Source organism: Labeo rohita, chromosome 8 (assembly GCF_022985175.1).
Source record: "Labeo rohita strain BAU-BD-2019 chromosome 8, IGBB_LRoh.1.0, whole genome shotgun sequence".
NCBI classification, from domain to species: domain Eukaryota; kingdom Metazoa; phylum Chordata; class Actinopteri; order Cypriniformes; family Cyprinidae; genus Labeo; species Labeo rohita.
This window is the reverse complement of record NC_066876.1, coordinates 36279081-36298744: the sequence shown is the minus strand read 5'-3', so window position 1 is coordinate 36298744 and position 19664 is coordinate 36279081. Positions and strand designations below refer to the sequence as shown.

The following is a 19664-nucleotide window of genomic DNA, read 5'->3' as shown; positions in this document are numbered from 1 at the left end:
GCTTTATAGTTATGAATGATATCTTGCTTGTATGAGCACTGGTATGACTAAATTAGGAGTAACAGTTGGGAAAACAATGCAGTGATCGCGCTGGCGCCTCACGCACACACATAACATTTTGCCTCCTTGACATTGCAGCCTGTTCATTATCAAAATAAAATGCATAAAAAAACATATAAAAGTTAAAATGCTTAATTTAAATAGTCAGTTGTTCCATTCAGCATGACCAGCGCCTCACTGTGCTGTTATAGTCTTTGTGAAGGATAATGTTGTGGATAATTTGGTGTGGAGAGAACGGAATAAAATAGCCTAGTGAAATATCTTGAAAAAAATACTTTAATGTCTTTTAAAGCATTGAAAGTTTTTTGTTTCGTTTAAAAATTTGGCCAAAATCTAGAAAAGATGATGCTGAATTGGCTATGACTAGATTACCAGATCAAGACTCGCTTCGTGTTTTTTTTTTCTTTCTTTTTGAGTAGCCTGAAGAAAACACTAAACGGTAGCCTAATAATACAGAGAAACGCATGAACAGAAAAAAAAAATCGTCTGCACGAATTCGTTTTCTCATTTTACTAAATTGTGAGCACGAATATTCGTTCCCCCATTTTACTTAGTCTTGCACACGACATTACTAAATCAGGATTTAGCTGAATGAAGTCAACGTATTTATTAAAACGAGGGAGCGAATAGTACTATTGTGCGCACTATTTAAACTTTTTGATGTGTGGGGCTCCATAAGCCACTTTAAGTGTCAAAATATCCTGTTTCATTACGGCGCGGTTGTCTTAGAAGTAGTGTTTATGACAAGTGAAATGTGAGAAAAATTAATTTTCCCCCGGTTATTATTTTAGAGTATTAACCCCGCTCCACTACACTACCTTTGAGCTCACGTCTCGCGTCTTTTGCAGTGTCTCGAAGCACTGCCTTTTAAAACGCCCTGCAATGGGGCCCCCGAAGGGTCGGGGCCCCCACGCACCGCGGGGGCTGCGGGGGTGTCCCGTACGCCACTGGAATTGAACTGATCCGATCGCCGCGTTTTTCAAACCAGAATTTAATAATTCAATGCTGCGGTCGGCATGAATCTTGAAGCCACTCAGATTTGACTCACCTGACTCAACTGATCAAAGAACCGAGCCTATTAAAAATCCTCAGAGGTAAAGGGTAAAGCAATATTTGACGGATGAGTGATTCTTTTCAAAGAACCTGTCAAATTTGTTCACAAATCGCACAGAATGACCAATTCGTGAATTGTATTGACTCCATTGCCGCATTTCGCTAATCCGAATCAACTCTCACAATTGGGCGAGTCTGACTCAAATGATCAAAGAACCGGGAATGATAACCAATCAATAACCTTGATTTGGTTCGCAAATTATTCACAGAGCCTTCAGTCGTGCAGCATTTCTAGAACTCCCTGATTCAGTGAACAGGTCAGAACACATTTTGAATGAATAACCACCATCGGAGCTCAAATGTGAGTGGAATCTGACGGATTGAGTTTTACATATCAGCAGTAAAAGAGTAAGTTGTAAGCATTTTAAGACCAGGTTTCACTGCTATACTTTGCTGTTTTGTCACTTGTTTCCACACACATGAATTATCAACCAGCTATTCTTTGATAGATTTGAAAAGGAAGCGTTTCCATTGGGGTTCATTGAGATGTGTACTTGACCATCATCCTCCTCATCCCGGTCCATTCTGGTACAGAACATCAAAAAAGCAGGTATGGACATTTCTGAACAGACTTTACACAACACATATGAAGATTGGACATTTTTTTTATTTTGTCTGAAAGATGCAATATGCATCTAGAATGGTGTTTGTCACAAAACTACTTTGGTTTTACAAGATTTTTTGTTTGTTTTTGTTTAATCAAGTTACCTTACAGTACAGCAAAATGTGAATGAAAAACTGTATCTTGAATTTCCTGTTTTTATCATATTACAGTACCTTCCAGCTGAAATTATAATAAAAAATGGACAAAGCCAGTTGTTTACAAATATTGCACACTGCAAGTTGCATTTAGGCTAAAGACTAATCACCGTTTAAATATAAATTTCTGAATACATTCAGAAAAAATATAGGCAAATGACCAATCACATCAGGTACAGTATAAAATGGTTAAATACAAAAAGGCAAATTTTAGATAAATGAAAATACTACAAATGAGCAAACACTTGCTTAGTGAACAGTTAGCTCAAGATTGGTGGAAATAGGTCAGAGGGTCTAGCTAAATCTAGAAGAGTTCAGGGGTCACAGGTCAGGTCGGATGTGTACGAAGACGCTGGGGTGAGAGGGGATGGTATTTATGGAGGGTGGGTGGTCGAAGGTAAAGGACACAGAGGTATTATGAGGGGCAGTTCTTTGCTGTTGGTGATTAGCTTGAATATTTGGAGGTTTTAAGGCTAAAGAGACAATTGCACAATCTCATTCTTAGGCAGTGTCTCTGTGCAAGGACATAAAGCCCAGGTTTCCTGCGTTCATTCTGAAAGCTGATGGTTTGATGATTGTTGAGCGAGTTTGGCTGTGCTGAATCATGTGATAGACAGCGGCCTCCAAATGTCTGACATGTCTGGGAATCAAAATTTTGGTTTTGGGGGAGAAAAAAAAAACTGCACTATTTCTAAGTCACTAATTTGATGGAAGTGAATTAGTGATATTGATCGTGTGACTCTTTGTACAGACTGAAGCACAAGATGCTTATCAGGTTTTGTTCTTGTCAGCTTTTCCTTAAAATATTATGCAAATAGTACAATTCATAATGAAAATCTAAAAAGTGAATATGCCACATGAATTAATTAAGAAATTGTTCCCACAACTCTAGTAAGAAAGACAAAACAAACAAAAACTATGCCATAATTTATTTAAAATGCATTTATTTCATACTAACTATACTATTTATTGACATATCACTTAAGATTACTGATCTAATATAAAATTCTAATTAAACTTTATTTGGAGTATTCTTTTTGTGCACAATTCTTAAGCCTAAAAAGTGTTTTAATATCACTATTAATAAAGATTGTATGACCTCTGTATAATATCAGTCTTTAAATTCAAGATATTTAAAGTGTACCTGAAGTATACTTACAGTAGTTCCACTTTAGCACAAATTGAATGTGACCCTGGACCACAAAACCAGTTTTAAGTAGCATGGGTGTATTTGTAACAATAGCCAAAAATACATTGTATGGGTCAAAATTATCGTTTTTTCTTTTATGACAAAAATCATTAGGATATTAAGTGAAGATCATGTTCCATGAAGGTATTTTGTAAATTTTTTTACTGTAAATATATCAAAACTTAAAACAAACAAACACTAAAACACAATTTGTTGAGTCAACTTAAAATAATTTGTTACCGCTGCCTTAAAATTTAAGTTCAGTCAACTCAAATAAGTTTAGTCAACGTGAAATGTTACAACTTAGATATTTAAGTAGATTAAACTAAAATCTGGTTAGTTAAAATTAAAAGCTTTGTATCCTTAATTTTAAGCTGAATCAACTCAAATGTTTTCACTTCGTACAACACATTTCAAATTGATTAAACTTTTTTTTTGAGTTGATTGAACTTAATTTTAAGCTGACTCAACAAACTTTTACAGTGTAGTAATATGCATGGCTAAGAACTTTTGGACAACTTTAAAGGTGATTTTCTACTTATTTTGATTTTTTTTTTTCACCCTCATATTCCTGATTTTCAAATAGTTGTATCTCGGCCAAATATTGTCCTATTCTAACAAACAATACATCAATGGAAAGCTTATTTATTCAGCATGTATTAATCTCAATTTAATAAATTGACCCTTATGTTTTGTGGTCCTTGGTCACAAATATACTTTTTAGTTAAACTTCAGCACTATTTCCTCACATTTTAAACGCATTAAGCACAAAATTAGTTGTTCCGGTTTAGCAGATTTTAAGTATGTCAGTTTAGTAAACCAAAAGTACAATTGCAGTCAAATTGCATGGCACAAAATAAATGTATTTCAAATACATTTTAATATTTTTATTTTTCTCTAAACGTATTAATTCCCTCATTTTAGTAAACTGTAGCCACATTGTGAGGGAGCAAATTGGTAGAATGTGCCAGTGATTTACTAAAATGAGAGAACAAATTAATTTGTGGACTAAAACAGTGAAACAAAATTCTCAATTCATGGTCATAATATGTATTTTCGTCGTGTGCATGGCTCTGGTGTTCATATAAAACAAAACCAAAAAAACACTGAATATTTAAAACATTTAAAAAATAGATTTTTTAATGTTTTCTCAAATAATAGTTTTTAAAAAACTACAATATCAAATGAATTCAAATGTGATTGATAAATGTGTTTTTTTTTTTTCACAAAGTAGAAATTTTCTGACTTTAACATTGTTTTTTTTAATATGTATAAAACCTGGGGAAGTAGAAAAGTTTGAATTAAATTTCTTTACAATATAAAAACATTTTTAAAGTTTAAAAATGTATATATATGTTTGTGTGTGTATATATTTATGTATATATACACACACACACACACACACACACACCTATCTCAGACCTTCGGACCCCGCTGTACATGAACAGCTAGTAAAGTGCTGCCAAACAGCCCTGCGTGGTGTTGATAATCATCAGCTCTCGGATCATCTTACAGTAAATGACGCTTATAATAGTGCATCAAATGATACTTATATTAGTGAACACAGCTGCCTACAGTGTTAGAGGAACTCAGTAGCTCGATGTGTGCGATGGCAGTGATCACTACGGTTCAAGGAGAGACGAAAGGACGGAGCGTTAAGGTTTGCTTATGTCTTACGTGTTTGTGCATGTCTGTGCACAGCGTCCGCCCGAAGCGGAGGTACATTCATTTTTCTTCAAGACAAAGAACATTTAAGAACCTCATCGAACAAGAGTTACTGCCACAACCACTGACGGACGTCATAATGTAGCTTATGTCACATTTAGTTCGGTGCTGTTTTACAGTAAGTCTTTTCCTAAAAATGAAGCTAAAACTTGCTCTCTCTGCTGATGAATTGCCGTCCTAACCAGGTGCGACACAATAGAAGTCCTCATAGAAAGGAAAACGCCATGCAAAGCAACAAAATCAGAATGTAATCAATGGTTTATGTACATAAACCTATGCAGAGCAGGATTTTGGACCAATGGGATTTCGTTGTGACATTGCATTAATTTATTTGCGCGAATTAAGTGGTATTAAAGACTATTTTAAAATAAAGAAATGATGTAGAGTTTATAATGATAGCCAAAATTATTAATGATATTATAAACCTATTTTAGAATTGTTTTAGATCTGAATTAATTCAATTATATCTTGAAGAAAACAGAAATTTCCTCATTTTTAAAATAAATTATTATAATAAATTATTTAAAAATGATCAATTTCTTTCTTTTTAAATACATTTATTATTAAAGGGAAGTATAAAAGTCTAAATTCAAATAAAATAAAATAAAGTGATAGAGAGTTTATGATAATAGCCAAAATTATTAATGATATTATAAACTTATTTTTAAATTGTTTTAGATCTGAATTAATTAAATTATACCTTTTCTTGAAGAAAATAGAAATTTCCTTATTTTTAAAATAAATTATTATAACAAATTATTTAAAAATTTATCCATTTTCTTCTTTTTAAATAAATTTATTATTGAAGGGAAGTATAAAAGTATGAATTCATTCAAATGAAATGAAATGAAATGAAATTAAGGAATTAATTAAATTAAATTAAAATTAATTGTTTTAGATTTAGTGTGAACAGCATTCAGAGTAAATCTGAAACGATCACTTTTTTTTTTTTTTTTTTTTAAAAACGGGTATTTATGTATACCATATCAAACGAATTAAAATCTGAATTAAATACCTTTTCTTGAAGAAAGTAGAAACTTCTGATTTTAAGTCTAAAATAAATTATTATTGAAGTGAAGTAGAAAGTAGTAGTCTGAATTCAGTCTGCTATTCAGAGTGACAGGACCTAAATAGAAAGCAAAATGTGTCATAGTGGCTGTTGAGGACCAAAACTCATTCATTTGAAAGAAATGGTAATGCAGTGAGCCTGTGTCGTTCCTGGTTAGGACGTGGTTTAATGTGAAACAGTGCACTACAGATTAAACAAACCGCCCCAGACGGCTAAAGCTCACATCAGGTTATTACAATATCAGCATTAGTGCTAATACCACTGATTACAATCAGAGTACAAATTCTACATGGCAAAAAAGATATATATCGATATAAGATAATTTCGTAAAAACGCACTAGTGCAGAGCGAGAAAGAGGAACGGAGGGGAAGGAACGGGACAACAGGAAAACGGGATCTCCTATAGGAGAGGACAGGAGCGGGAGAATATGGGAATCTCTCTTAGAGAGTCTCACATAGTAGTTTCTACGATGGTGTGGCTGTGTTTGGTGAAGGCGTGGATGCCGTTGGGGTCCAGCGGGTGAAGCAGCTCGCTGTTCTTCAGGCTGTACTCCTTCGGGCGAGAGCTCGCGCCTCCCTTAACCGGCGCCGCCACGGCTTTGATCCGCTGAGCACAAAACATTCATTGATTTGAGGACATTTTCAAGACTGTTATTAAAAATTATGAATGCAGTGCTATAGACTTTAAAACGATAGCTGATAACTGTTAATGTCACATTATAGATTATATTATAAACCTATTTTAAAATACACTTTGATTTAGAATTAGTGTGAACAGCATTCACATTGAATTAAAAACAAAATTCTGATTTTTTAAATTAAAAAAAAATTCTTAGTTTCTTTTATTTATATATACACTACCGTTCAAAAGTTTGGGGTCAGTAAGACTTGTAATAGTCTTTAAAGAAGTCTCTTATGCTCATCAAGGCTGCATTTATTTGATTAAAAATATAGAAAAAAAACAGTAATATTGCAAAATGTTTTTACAATATAAAATAATGTTTTTTATTTTAACATACTTTAAAATAGAATTTATTCCTGTGATGAAAAGCTGAATTTTTATCAGCTGTTACTCCAGTCTTAAGTGTCACATGATCCTTCAGAAATCATTCTAATATGCGGATTTATTATTAGAATGATCAATGTTGGATAATATCAACAGTTGTGCTGCCCAGGATTCTTTCATGAATAACAAGTTTAAAAAGTACAGTGTTTATTCAAAATATAAATATTTTATAACAATGTAAATTATTTATTATTAACTTTTAATAAACTTTTAATTATTAACTTAATACATCCTTGGTGAATAAAAGTATTAATTTCTTAAAAAAAAAAAGAAAAAAGAAAAAAAGAAACAATAAAAATGTACTGACCCCAAACTTTTGAACGGTAGTATATATATATATATATATATATATATATATTATAAATAAAAAGCCTTAAGTTATTATAATACTGTATATACTTTTAAACTAGAATGACTTTAGAAATGATCTATTTATATAAAACCAAACTAAAATATGATTGATAGATTTCTTTCCATGGAAAAAAAGTAGAAAACGCTATATATTTATTATATAGGTAAAATAAACAATTATGAATTAGCTATTTTCCTAAAAATTAAAAGAAAATGTAAGAAAAAGATAAATAATTTGTTTTTTTTATTAGTTTACCTCTTTTTATTGATGCTATTCAGTGAGAGAGATACAAAAATGAAAAAGATGAATTTATTTGTTTATTTTATTTTGTTTTGTTTTATTTTTAATTTGGTATACCATACCAACTTAATTAAAATATATTTACAGATTGTAACGGTTTTATTTAATAATAATAAAAAAAAAACTTAAGTAACTTAATTTTTTTCTTAAATTAGGAGGAAAATTAAATAAACAGTTAAACAAATAAAAGCTAAATTAACTATGTTTGTGTGTGTGTATATATATATATATATATATATATATATGTGTGTGTGTGTGTGTGTGTGTGTGTGTGTGTGTGTATATATATATACTTTTTTTATTAAAAAGCCTTACGTTATTATAATACTGTATGTCCTTTTAAACTAGAATGACTTTAGAAATGATCTATTTATATAAAACCAAATTAAAATGTAATTGATAGATTGCTTTCCTTGGGAAAAAAGCAGAAAACTCTGATTTTAACATTTTTATATATTTAATATATAGGTAAAATAAACAATTCTGCATTAGCTATTTTCTTAAAAACTAAAAGAAAATGTAAGAAAAAAAAGTGTGTATATATATATATATATATATATATATATATATATATATATATATATATATATATATATATATATATATATATATATATATATAGTAGCTTAATATATCCTTTAAAATTAGAATAGTTTTTTCTCTGTTAACAATACAAAATTAATTAAAATATAATTAAATTCTAAATTGCTTTTCTTGATAAAAAATGGAATAAATAGAAATACACAGATTTGTTATGTAAAAAAGTAATAAAAGAGAAAGAAAGTGTAATAAAAGTAATAAAATGTAATGCATGTAATAAAAGGTTAAACAAAAATAAAAGTAAATTAAAATTAAAATTAAAGGCCATACATTATTATAATATGTCCTTTTAAACTAGAATGACTCTAGAAATTATCTATTAATATAATACCAAATTATATAAAATATTTCTTAAAAAATAAAACAAAATGTAAGAAACAGAATTTTAGAATTTTAAAATTTTACAGAAATTTAAATAAATTACAATAAAAACATAACAGCTTAATATAATATATCCTATAAAATTAGAATAGTTGTTTATCTGTAAACAATACAAAATTAATTAAAATAATTAATTAATTGATACATTGCTTTTCTTGATTAAAAAAAATACACAGATCTTTTATTAAAAAAATAATAAAAAAAGGACAAAAATTAAGAAAAAATTACATAAAATTAAAATAAAAAATAAAAGTACATTAAAATTATGAGCCAAAAGTTATTATAATATGTCCTTTTAAACTAGAATGACTCTAGAATGTATATATTAATATAATACCAAATTATATAAAATATTTCTTAAAAAATAAGACAAAACTTAAGAAACAGTTAAATAAAACAAAATTAAAATAAGTTACAATAAACATATAATAGCTTAATATATTATATCCTATAAAACTAGAATGGTTGTTTCTCTGTAAACAATGCAAAATTAATTAAAATATAATTCATTGATAAATTTCTTTTCTTGATTAAAAAACACACAGATCTTTTATTAAAATAATAATAAAAAAATAATGGGAAAAAATAGAAAGAAACAATTACATACAATTAAAATAAAAAAATAAAAGTAAATTAAAATTATGAGCCATAAGTTATAATATGTCCTTTTAAACTAGAATGACTCTAGAAATTATCTTTTTATATAATACCAAATTAATTAAAATATGATTGATAAATCTATTTTATTGGAAAAAAGCAGAAACACCCTGTTCTCTCTCTCTCTCTCTCTCTCTCTATATATATATGTGAAGTAGAACATTTTTAATTAGCTAAAAAGTAAATTAGTAATTAGTAAAAAGGAAAAAAAAAAAAGGAAAAGTTAAATAAAATTAAAAAATCGTATATATATATATATAATCCTATGAGACACAAAAGTTTTGCCCTAACTTAAGAATCATCCTAACATCACAGACTGTAATTTTCTAATAAAAAATCTGATCAAAATACTAATAGATGTATATGTTTAAAGTGTGTTTTACAATCAATTGATGACTTTCTGACCTCTATGAGGGAGCCGTCTGATTGGATGATTTTGATGACGACCATCATCGGGATGCAAATCATAGAAGCCAGTGCAAGAGCCCAACCCAATCCAACGGACCAATCAGGATACTCGTAAAACTTGTTATAGGTGAGCGGCTTGTATTTGACCAATGAAAAGACAAAACAACCCTGAAAGAGAAAGAATCGTCACAAACCGTTGCTGCTGGCCGTATTTCTCAAACGTAAACTGCGTTCACAAACAAACTTACCACACAAAGGACAGGAGTGATCAGCATCCAGCTCCATTTCATCCAGCCGTTGGGTCTGTAGCCGATCATGTCCTCAATAGCATCGTAGAAATTATCAGCCCCTGCAAACGCACACATACGGTCAAGATTTGTGCGATTATTATTGAGTTTTTCCCAGTGATCAGCAATGAAAACATGAGGGAAAGTCTGCAGATTTCATGGGACGAAAAATAAAGATCTGAAATAAGCCCAGAGGACTGATCTGATTATATAAGACTAAATAAGATTATATAAGAATAATCTCAGCAAACATTGTTAGACTGTTGATTGAGCAACATTAATGAGATTCGTGCAAAGATTTATCCTGTAAACACTAGTGACCACAGCATCTGTTTCTGAACAGGCACTCATTTAATAATTGTGATTGATTATTGTGTTTGATTGACTTTAACACTCAAATACTTTGAAACCACAGTGATTTTACAATGATTTGTGTATTTAGGCTTGTAAAGCATAATGTCCATAAGCTCTTTTTATGTATCAGCATGATGATTTTATGTTAAAACGTATATAAAATGTATATTGATTAGATTTTCTTTAAACATGTTTAGTTACTTAAACTCAGCAAGGCTGCATTATTTGATCAAAATACAGTTAAAACAATAATTTTGTGAAATATTATTACAATTTAAATAGAACATTTATATTTTATTATATGTTAAAATTAGGAATTAATTCTGCCTAGCAACCACCAAGAGCTTTTATTTGTAATAGAAATCATGTAACATTACGAATGTCTTTACTAAAAATAAATATTATATTAAATATGAAATAAATATTATAATAAATATTACTAAAAAAAACATTAATGAATAAATATTTTTGATTTGCCCAGAACTGAAATAATTAATATTATGAACCTATTTTAAAATACTATTTTGTTTTTGATTTAGTATGAACAGCATTCTCAGTGAATACAAAACCATATCTTAAAATAAAGTTACAATTCTCTAATAATTTTCTAGAAATAATGGAAAAAAAGGTATCTTTGTATACAGAACCAAATGCATTGAAATCTGAATTAATTAAATGATATATTTACCTGATTTTAAGTCTTTTCTTAATAGATTTCTTTTTGAAAGGACATAGAAAAGTCTGAAATAGCTAAAATAAAATAAAATAAAATAAAATAAAATAAAAATAGCTTAATATAATATGTCCTTTACAACTAGAATGGTTGCTTGTAAACAATACAAAATGAATTAAAATATAATTAAATTGATATATTCTTGATAAAAATAGAAATACACTGATCTTTTATTTTTAAAAAAGTAATAGAAAAACAGAAAAAAACTTAATAGAAAGTTAGGGAAAAATGTAATAAATTTAATAAAATTAAAAAAACAAATTAATTAATTAATTAAATTAAAAAATAAAAGCCATAAATTATTGTAATATGTCCTTTTAAGCTTTAGAATTTATCTATAGGTGAAGTAGAAATTTCAGAATTAGCTTTTTCCTTAAAAAAAGAAAAGAAAAGAAAATGTAAGAAAAGTTAAATAAAACAAAATTAAAATATAATAGCTTAATATAGGCCTAATATCAATATCTCCTTTAAAACTAGAATGATTGCTTCATCTGTAAACAGTACAATATTAATTAAAACATAATTAATTGAAAAAACTTTTTTTTTTTTTTTTTGATAAAAATAAAAATTCTTTTATTTATTTATTTTTTTTAAAAGTAGTAATAAAAAACATAATCGAAAGTTAGGAAAAAATATAATAAAAAGTTAAATAAAATTAAAATAAAAAATAAAAGTAAATTAAAAGCCATAAGTTATTATAATACGTCCTTTTAAACTAGAATGACTCTACAAATGATCTATTTATATAATATCAAATTAATTAAAATATGATTGATAAATTAATTTTACTGGAAAAAAGCAGAAATTCCCTTATTTATTATATAAATAATATATTAATTTCAAAAAGAGATACTTTAAGAAAAAGTAAAATAAAATCTGTTTATGTATATAAATGAATTGAATATAATAATTAAAGTATTTCTTTTGTTAAAAAAGTAGAAATTCATAATTTTAACATTTTTTAAATATATGTATTATAGAATGCATAACAGTCAGAATTAACTTTTTAATTAAATAATTAAGAGAATATTTAAATACATTTTTTAGTTAAAATAATTTTATAGTTAAATAAAATTCAAATGAAATTCAAATAAAAAGCCTTAAATTATTATAAAATATCCTTTAAAACTAGAATGAGTCTTTTTCTATAAGTTATATATTTACATAATACCAAACTAATTAAAATATAATTGATAAAATATAATTCTTTTCTTGAAAAAAAAAAAGTAGAATTAAAAAAAAAAAAAAAAAAAATTTATAATTTTCAGTAGAAAATTCAGAATTAGCCTTTTCCTTAAATTAAATGACAATTTAAGAAAAGGTTAAAACAAAATTAAATTAAATTAAAATAAAATCTAGTATTAAAACCCCATTTAATCTAGCATGCACGTACCGTAAACCCAGGCTACTGCAACACATTCAAAGAATGCAACCCAGAGAAGGCACACACCGCTGGCGGCGTAGTAGTCAAACAGCTGGAAGACGTACATGCCACCCTGAGAAAGACAGACACACGTTCAGCATTCAAACACTGCAGATCAATACGAATCAGTCGTATACCTCCGTCTCGCTCTCTCTTACTTTAGTGACCATGGTGAGTCCCAGCAGGTAACTGATGACGCAGATTACAGCGATGAAGATTTCTCTCCGGTATCCCTTCCTTAGGAGGGATGGGTACAGGTCCACCAGAGAGGTGATCTGACCCTCCACTTCTACAAACTGATGGGAGAAAACACACACATACGCACACCTTATGGGACGGATTCAAATAGTACCAGAGTTATTTAAGAATTGTGTACACTACCAGTCAAAAGTTTTTGAACAGTAAGGTTTTTAAAGAAGTCTCTTCTGCTCACCAAGCCTGCATTTATTTGATTCAAAGTACAGCAAAAACAGTAAAAAAAATGTTGAAATATTTTTACTATTTAAAATAACTGTTTTCAATTTGAATGTATTTTAAAATGTAATTTATTTCTGTGATTTCAAAGCTGAATTTTCATCATCATTACTCCAGGCTTCAGTGTCACATGATCCTTCAGAAATCATTCTAATAGTCTGATTTGATCAATTTAAAGCATCTTTGCTAAATAAAAGTATTAATTTCTATAAATTCTTCTCCAATAAATAAATAAATAAATAATACTGACTCCAAGCTTTTGAATGTTATAGTGTATAATGTTAAAAAAAAGCTTTTTGTTTCAGATAAATGCTGATCTTTGGATATTTCTATTCATCAAAGAAATTCTGAAAAAATGTACTCAGCTGTTTTAAATATTGATAATAATAATAAGAAGAAGAATGATTTCTGAAGGATCATGTGACACTGAAGACTGGAGTAATGATGCTGAAAATTCAGCTTTGATCACAGGAATAAATTACATTTTAAAATATATTTAACTATAAAGCACTTATTTTAAATAGTAAAAATATTTTAAAAGTTTTACTGTTTTTGCTGTATTTTGGATCAAATAAATGCAGGCTTGGTGAGCAGAAGAGACTTACTTAAAAAACATCACAAATCTTACTGTTCAAAAACTTTTGACTGGTAGTGTATGTACTGTTGTAGTATTTATTAATATTTTCTATTATCTTATATTTTCAGTATTTTTTATATATATATTGTTATTTTTGTATTTTTAATACTTCAAATTAAACTTATTGATTTCATTATTTTTTTTATATATTTTTATATTTTTATTTTAATTTTAGTTTGTGCTTTTGTAATTTTAAGCCTTTATTTATTTTTAAGTTTTTGTATTTTTAATACTTAAACTTGATTTTTTTTTTCATTTTAATTTTTGTGCATTTCTAATTTTAATACAATTTGATTTTCCTTTTTTATATATTTTTTAGATTTCATTTTTAGCCGTTTTAGTACTTCAACTTAAAATGATTTATTTGACTTAGTTTACTTATTTATTCTTACAATTTCAGTTTTTATTTTAATTTTAGTCATTTTGTTACGTGCTTTTGTTATTTTACTTTTACATGTTTCTATTTAGCTGAAATATATTTATATTTAATTTTTAGTCATTTTAGCACTTATTTATTTCTAATGTTTTACTATTTTTTAAATTGTGCAATTGAAAATGCTTACTTAAGCATGAGAATACAGTTATAAATACATGTTTACACTGAATGATTCACAGAACAGTGCGACCATTCAAGACCATTTGAGAAGTGATGTGATTTGGACAATGCCAATGTTTGTGAAGCAGAGGTCATGTGATACACTGGATACTGCAGTCCACAAGTACAGCATTGTTAGTTTATACAGTCTTTGTTTTAATCATAATTTTAAACAGTAACAGACCAAACTTTAGAATGCACAAACATTAAACTAAAATGTTCAACTTGTATACGCTCAAGCATGAGCTCTTGTAGTAACAGCATATGAGTGAACTGCAGTATTAGTTACTGTTAGAAGTGACTGTGTTGTCATTTGATCATAAGAGATTGTTATTGATTTTCTGCATTATAGTGTCTGATTAGGATATTGCATTACATGTAGTGCATTGTTAGTGGTGTATTCTCAATGATTTTATTGAGAGAGGACAACAGGGATGAACTTTTTCACTGGAGGAATCATTATTATAGATTATGGACTTGTATTTTTGGCCAAAAGTGATAGTTGAAGGTAAAAAAAAAAAAAAAAAAAGCTTTAATAATGGATTTGTTTCTTACAAATACACAGGTTTTCACTTCTTAAGATGTTAACTGATGGACTGGAGTGGTGTGGATTACTTGTGGATTATTGTGATGTTTTTATCAGCTGTTTTGGACTCATTCTGACGGCACCCATTCACTGCAGAGGATCCGTTGGTGAGACAGTGATGCAATGCTACATTTCTCCAAATCTGTTTTCATAAAAAAAACAAACTCATCTACTTTATAGCTAAATTTATTATATAGGTGAAGTAGAAAATTTTGAATTAGCTTTTCTCTTTAAAAAAAAAAAAGAGATACATTAAGAAAAAGTTAAATCTAATTAAATAAATCTGTTTATGTATATAAATTAATGGAATATAATAATTGAAATATTTCTTTTTTAAAAAAGTAGAAATATACAGATTTAAATTTTTGTTTAAATACATGTATTATAAAATGCATTATAGTCAGAACTAAATTTTTTATTAAATAATTTAGAGAATATTTAATAAAAAATTTAATAAATTTTAAATAAAAATAAACAAAATTCAAATGAAATTTGAAAACTGAAATTGAACACTGACATGATTTATTTCTAACAAAATATGCAGCTATTCACTTCATGTTTTTATCAGCTGTTTGGACTCTCATTCTGACGGCACCCATTCACTGCAGAGGATCCATTGGTGAACAAGTATTGCAATCCTACATTTCTACAAATCTGTTTTCATAAAAACAAAAAAAAACAAACAAAAAAAACTCATCTACATCTTGGACGACTTGAGGGTTTTTCAGCAATTTTCAGCAAATTTTCATTTTTGGTTGAACTATTCATTTAAAGTAAGGACTTTTCGATAGATTATAGACTGGTATTTTTGGCCAAAAGTGACAATTTAAAGTTAAAACACCTTAAAGATGGATTTATTTCTTACAGAATATGCAGATTTTCACTCCACAAGACATTAATTGATGGACTGGAGTGGTGTGGATTACTGTGATGTTTTTATCAGCTGTTTGGACTCTCATTCTGACGGCACCCATTCACTGCAGAGGATCCATTGCTGAACAAGTGATGTAATGCTACATTTCTTTAAATCTGTTTCCATGAAGAAATAATGGCTTGGATGGCTTGAGGGTGAGTACATTTTAGTACATTTTAATTTTGGAGTGAACTATTAATTTAAAGTAAGGACTTTTTCACTGGAGGAAGAATTATTATAGATTATAGACCGGTATTTTTGTCCAAAAGTGACCATTAAAATACCTTAAAGATGGATTTATTTCTTACAAAATATGCAGCTTTTCACTTCACAAGACATTAATTGATGGACTGGAGTGGTGTGGATTACTTGTGGATTATTGTGATGTTTTTATCAGCTATTTTGACTCTCATTCTGACGGCACCCATTCATTTCTACAATTCTGTTTCCATGAAGGAACAAACTCATCTACATCCTGGATCACCTGAGGGTGAGTACATTTTCAGCAAATTTTCATTTTGGGTGAACTACTGATTTTAAGTGAGGACTTTTTCACTGAAGGAAGAATTATTATAGATTATAGACTGGTATTTTTGGCCAGAAGTGACAATTTAAAGTTAAAACGCCTTAAAGATGGATTTATTTCTTACAAATATGCAGCTTTTCACTTCACAAAACATTAATTGATGGCCTGTGGTGTGGAGTAATTGTGGATTATTGTGATGTTTTTATCAGCTGTTTGGACGTCATTCTGACGGCACCCATTCACTGCAGAGGATCCGTTGGTGAGCAAGTATTTCAATGCTAAATTTCTACAAATCTGTTTCCATGAAGGAACAAAGTCATCTACATCCTGGTGTCCTGAGGGTACATTTTCAGCAAATTTAAATTGTTTGGTGAACTATTGATTTAAAGGAACTTTTGTTTTTCTATCTTTTAATATAGCTTAAATTTATTGTGGAAGTGACACTTATGATCTTTTTTCGGGTTAATATGTAAAATATAAATATATTAATATGTAAATATTAAAAAAAAAACCTTTGCTAACAAACATTTTCTAAAAAACATCTGAGGTAAAGTGTCTTAGTGAACAAACATTGCTGACATTTGACCCTAAACTGTGGAAAATCAAAACAAATGTGCTTCAACACACACATTATAAATCTTTTTTGACATCTTTCCATTGCTTCCTAGAAAGTAAATGACATTCATAATAATGGCGCCCTTATTTATGTCCACGCCGTTGTTGTTCTCAGTGTGTTTGCTTGTGTGCGTGTGTGTGTGTGTGTGTGTGTGATGTAGGTGTAATTTCACACACACATACGCAAAAGGAAATATGATCCACCGCACGTTGGCTTTCCAGCAAGTCATATGAGACTGGAATAACTTGAGCGTCCCGTGATGTGTGAGTGTGAGGGTGTGTTTGTGGGAGGCAGCCCAAAAATACTGCGGTGTAATTCCTCGGCGCTGGCTCACAGCCGCAGAGAGGTGATGTTTCACATCAGGACCGAACGCTATGCTGTAGAGTTATGTTCTGTTGGCTTAACCATCTTAGTGTTTGCCGTCCTTCGTTACGGGACACTCATATGTCACACCAGCCAGAGGACAATTTATTACTCAACGGTTGCATCGACTTCCAATTATCTTCAAGTTTGTCTTAAAGAAACAGTTCACCCAATAATGACTTCAATTTTTTTTTTTTCGTTTCGTTTTTAAACCTAAAAGTCATTTAGGTTTAGTTTCTTGACCGAATGTTCATTTTTGGGTGAACTATGGCTTTAATTTAATGGCAGGGGTTGGTAGTGTAGGTGTGTTTGTGTGTGTTGATCTAACCTGACTGTCTAGGCCCAGCAGCAGAAGCATTATGAAGAAAAGTATGGCCCAGACTGTCGGCAGTGGCATCATTGTGACGGCCTTTGGATACGCGATGAAGGCCAGACCAGGACCTGACAAACACAGAAATAAAGGCATGTGGTAAGTAAAAGCTTATCACATGACACAATAACACACCATCACAAGGAAAGGAAGAAAACCTGTTATATACTGTACACTAAAAATCTTACTGTTCAAAAACTTTTGACTGGTAATGTTTTTTTAAAGAATTTTCTTCTGCTCACCAAGCCTGCATTTATTTGATCCAGAATACAGCAAAAGCAGTAATATTGTGAAATATTTTTACTGTTTTATATTGAAATAATAATTTATTCTTGTGATCAAAGCTACATTTTTAGCATCATTACTCCAGTCTTCAGAAATCATTCTAATATGTTTATATATTAAAGAATGATAAAGACATTTATAATGTTACAAAATAATTTTATTTCAGATAAATGCTGTTCTTCTGAACTTTCTATTCATCAAAGAAACCTGAAAAAATTCTACTTAGCTGTTTTTAACATAATAGTAATAGATGTTTTTTGAACAGCAAATCAGAATATTAGAATGATTTCTGAAGGATCATGTGACTGGAGTCATGATGCTAAAAATTCAGCTTTGATCACAGGAATAAATTATATTTTAAAATATATTCAAATAGAAAACAGTTATTTGAAATATAAAAATATGTTAAAATTGTACTGATTTTGTTGTTATTTGGATCAAAAAAAATGCAGAAAAAAAAGGCTTCTTTAAAAACAAAAATTCTTACTGTTCAAAAACTTTTGACTGGTATTGTTTTATACTGTGTGTGTGTGTGTGTGTGTGTGTGTATATATATATATATATATATATATATATATATATATATATATATTATATATATTAAAATACTGTATTATATTTATATTTATAAATTAATATTTGTATGTGTATATATACTGTATATATACTATATATACTGTAAAAAATTATACATTTATATTATAGATAATTATGAGAAAAAATTATATATGTGCGTGTGTGTATTATTTATATATTTTTCTTTTTATATACTAAAATACTGTTTCTAAGTCTGTATTATATTTATATTTATAAATCAATATTTGTATGTGTGTATATACTTTATACTGTAATAAATAAATTAATATTATAGATAACAATTTATAATATATATATATATATATATATATATATATATATAAAAATATATAAAAAAAATATATATATATATGTATGTATGTGTATAATATACCATTTCTATATATGTACAAAGACAAAAATAAATAAACATTTTTAATAGATCATTTCTAAAAAAAAATAAATAAATGTTTGTCCTTTTTTTTTTTTTTTTTTTTTTTTGTAATTTTCAATTATCTATCTATACACACACATCATTTATATTTTAGTTTTATTTTATATTATTTTATATTTTCATATATAATATTATACCTTACTAGCCTTGTTTGTGCACTTTAAACAGTTTTATGACTTTATACGTACGTAACCGAACTGCTTTGAATGTGATAATTCACATTATATGCATGTGTATACTTTTATAAATGACTTTCTGTGGTAATTGACTCATTACCACAGCAAGCAAATGATTCAAATGCTGTACTTCATATAACATACAGCACATAAGATCAATGACAGTCTATTTGATCAGGTTGGTGACCTTTGACCCTGAGCATTACCTGACTCGGCCACATCGGCGATAGCCACGCCCTGTTCCTGTGCCATGAACCCCAGGACGGAGAAGATGGCAAAGCCTGACACAAAACTGGTACCGCTGTTCAGGCATCCGAGCAGCATGCAGTCCCTGAACACACACACAGACACATGTTTGTACAATAAATAGACCACATATAGCTATAAACATGCCTTTAAAACATGCGAGTCCTCACCTGTAACAGTTGTACTTGTACTTATTGTAGCTTCCCAGTGAAGTCATTGCACCAAGACAAATAGCATATGAGAAAAAGATCTGAGTGCCTGCATCAATCCACACCTACATCGGTCCACAGAGACAGAGATTGCAGTTTGCTTCATCACATTTCCATCGAATGAAAAACAACAGTGTACAAAGATTTCCTTCTTTCTGTTTC

General features: G+C 28.9%; 1 protein-coding gene across 2 annotated transcripts in view; it reads right to left on the bottom strand.

Annotated features, from left to right (window-relative positions):
- Positions 1 to 1760: 1760 nt before the first annotated feature.
- The window catches only part of slc6a6a (solute carrier family 6 member 6a), a 38409-nt gene continuing 20505 nt past the window's right edge, over positions 1761 to 19664 (bottom strand). For both annotated transcript variants that reach the window (XM_051116906.1, XM_051116905.1), the window contains exons 7-14: positions 19464 to 19567; positions 19254 to 19378; positions 17515 to 17627; positions 12635 to 12772; positions 12447 to 12549; positions 9928 to 10028; positions 9677 to 9847; positions 1761 to 6522 (exon numbers count right to left, since the gene is read on the bottom strand). In XM_051116906.1, coding sequence (XP_050972863.1) covers positions 6367 to 6522; positions 9677 to 9847; positions 9928 to 10028; positions 12447 to 12549; positions 12635 to 12772; positions 17515 to 17627; positions 19254 to 19378; positions 19464 to 19567 — 1011 coding nt within the window. In that variant the 3' untranslated portion in view covers positions 1761 to 6366. The remainder of the gene's footprint in view (positions 6523 to 9676; positions 9848 to 9927; positions 10029 to 12446; positions 12550 to 12634; positions 12773 to 17514; positions 17628 to 19253; positions 19379 to 19463; positions 19568 to 19664) is intronic.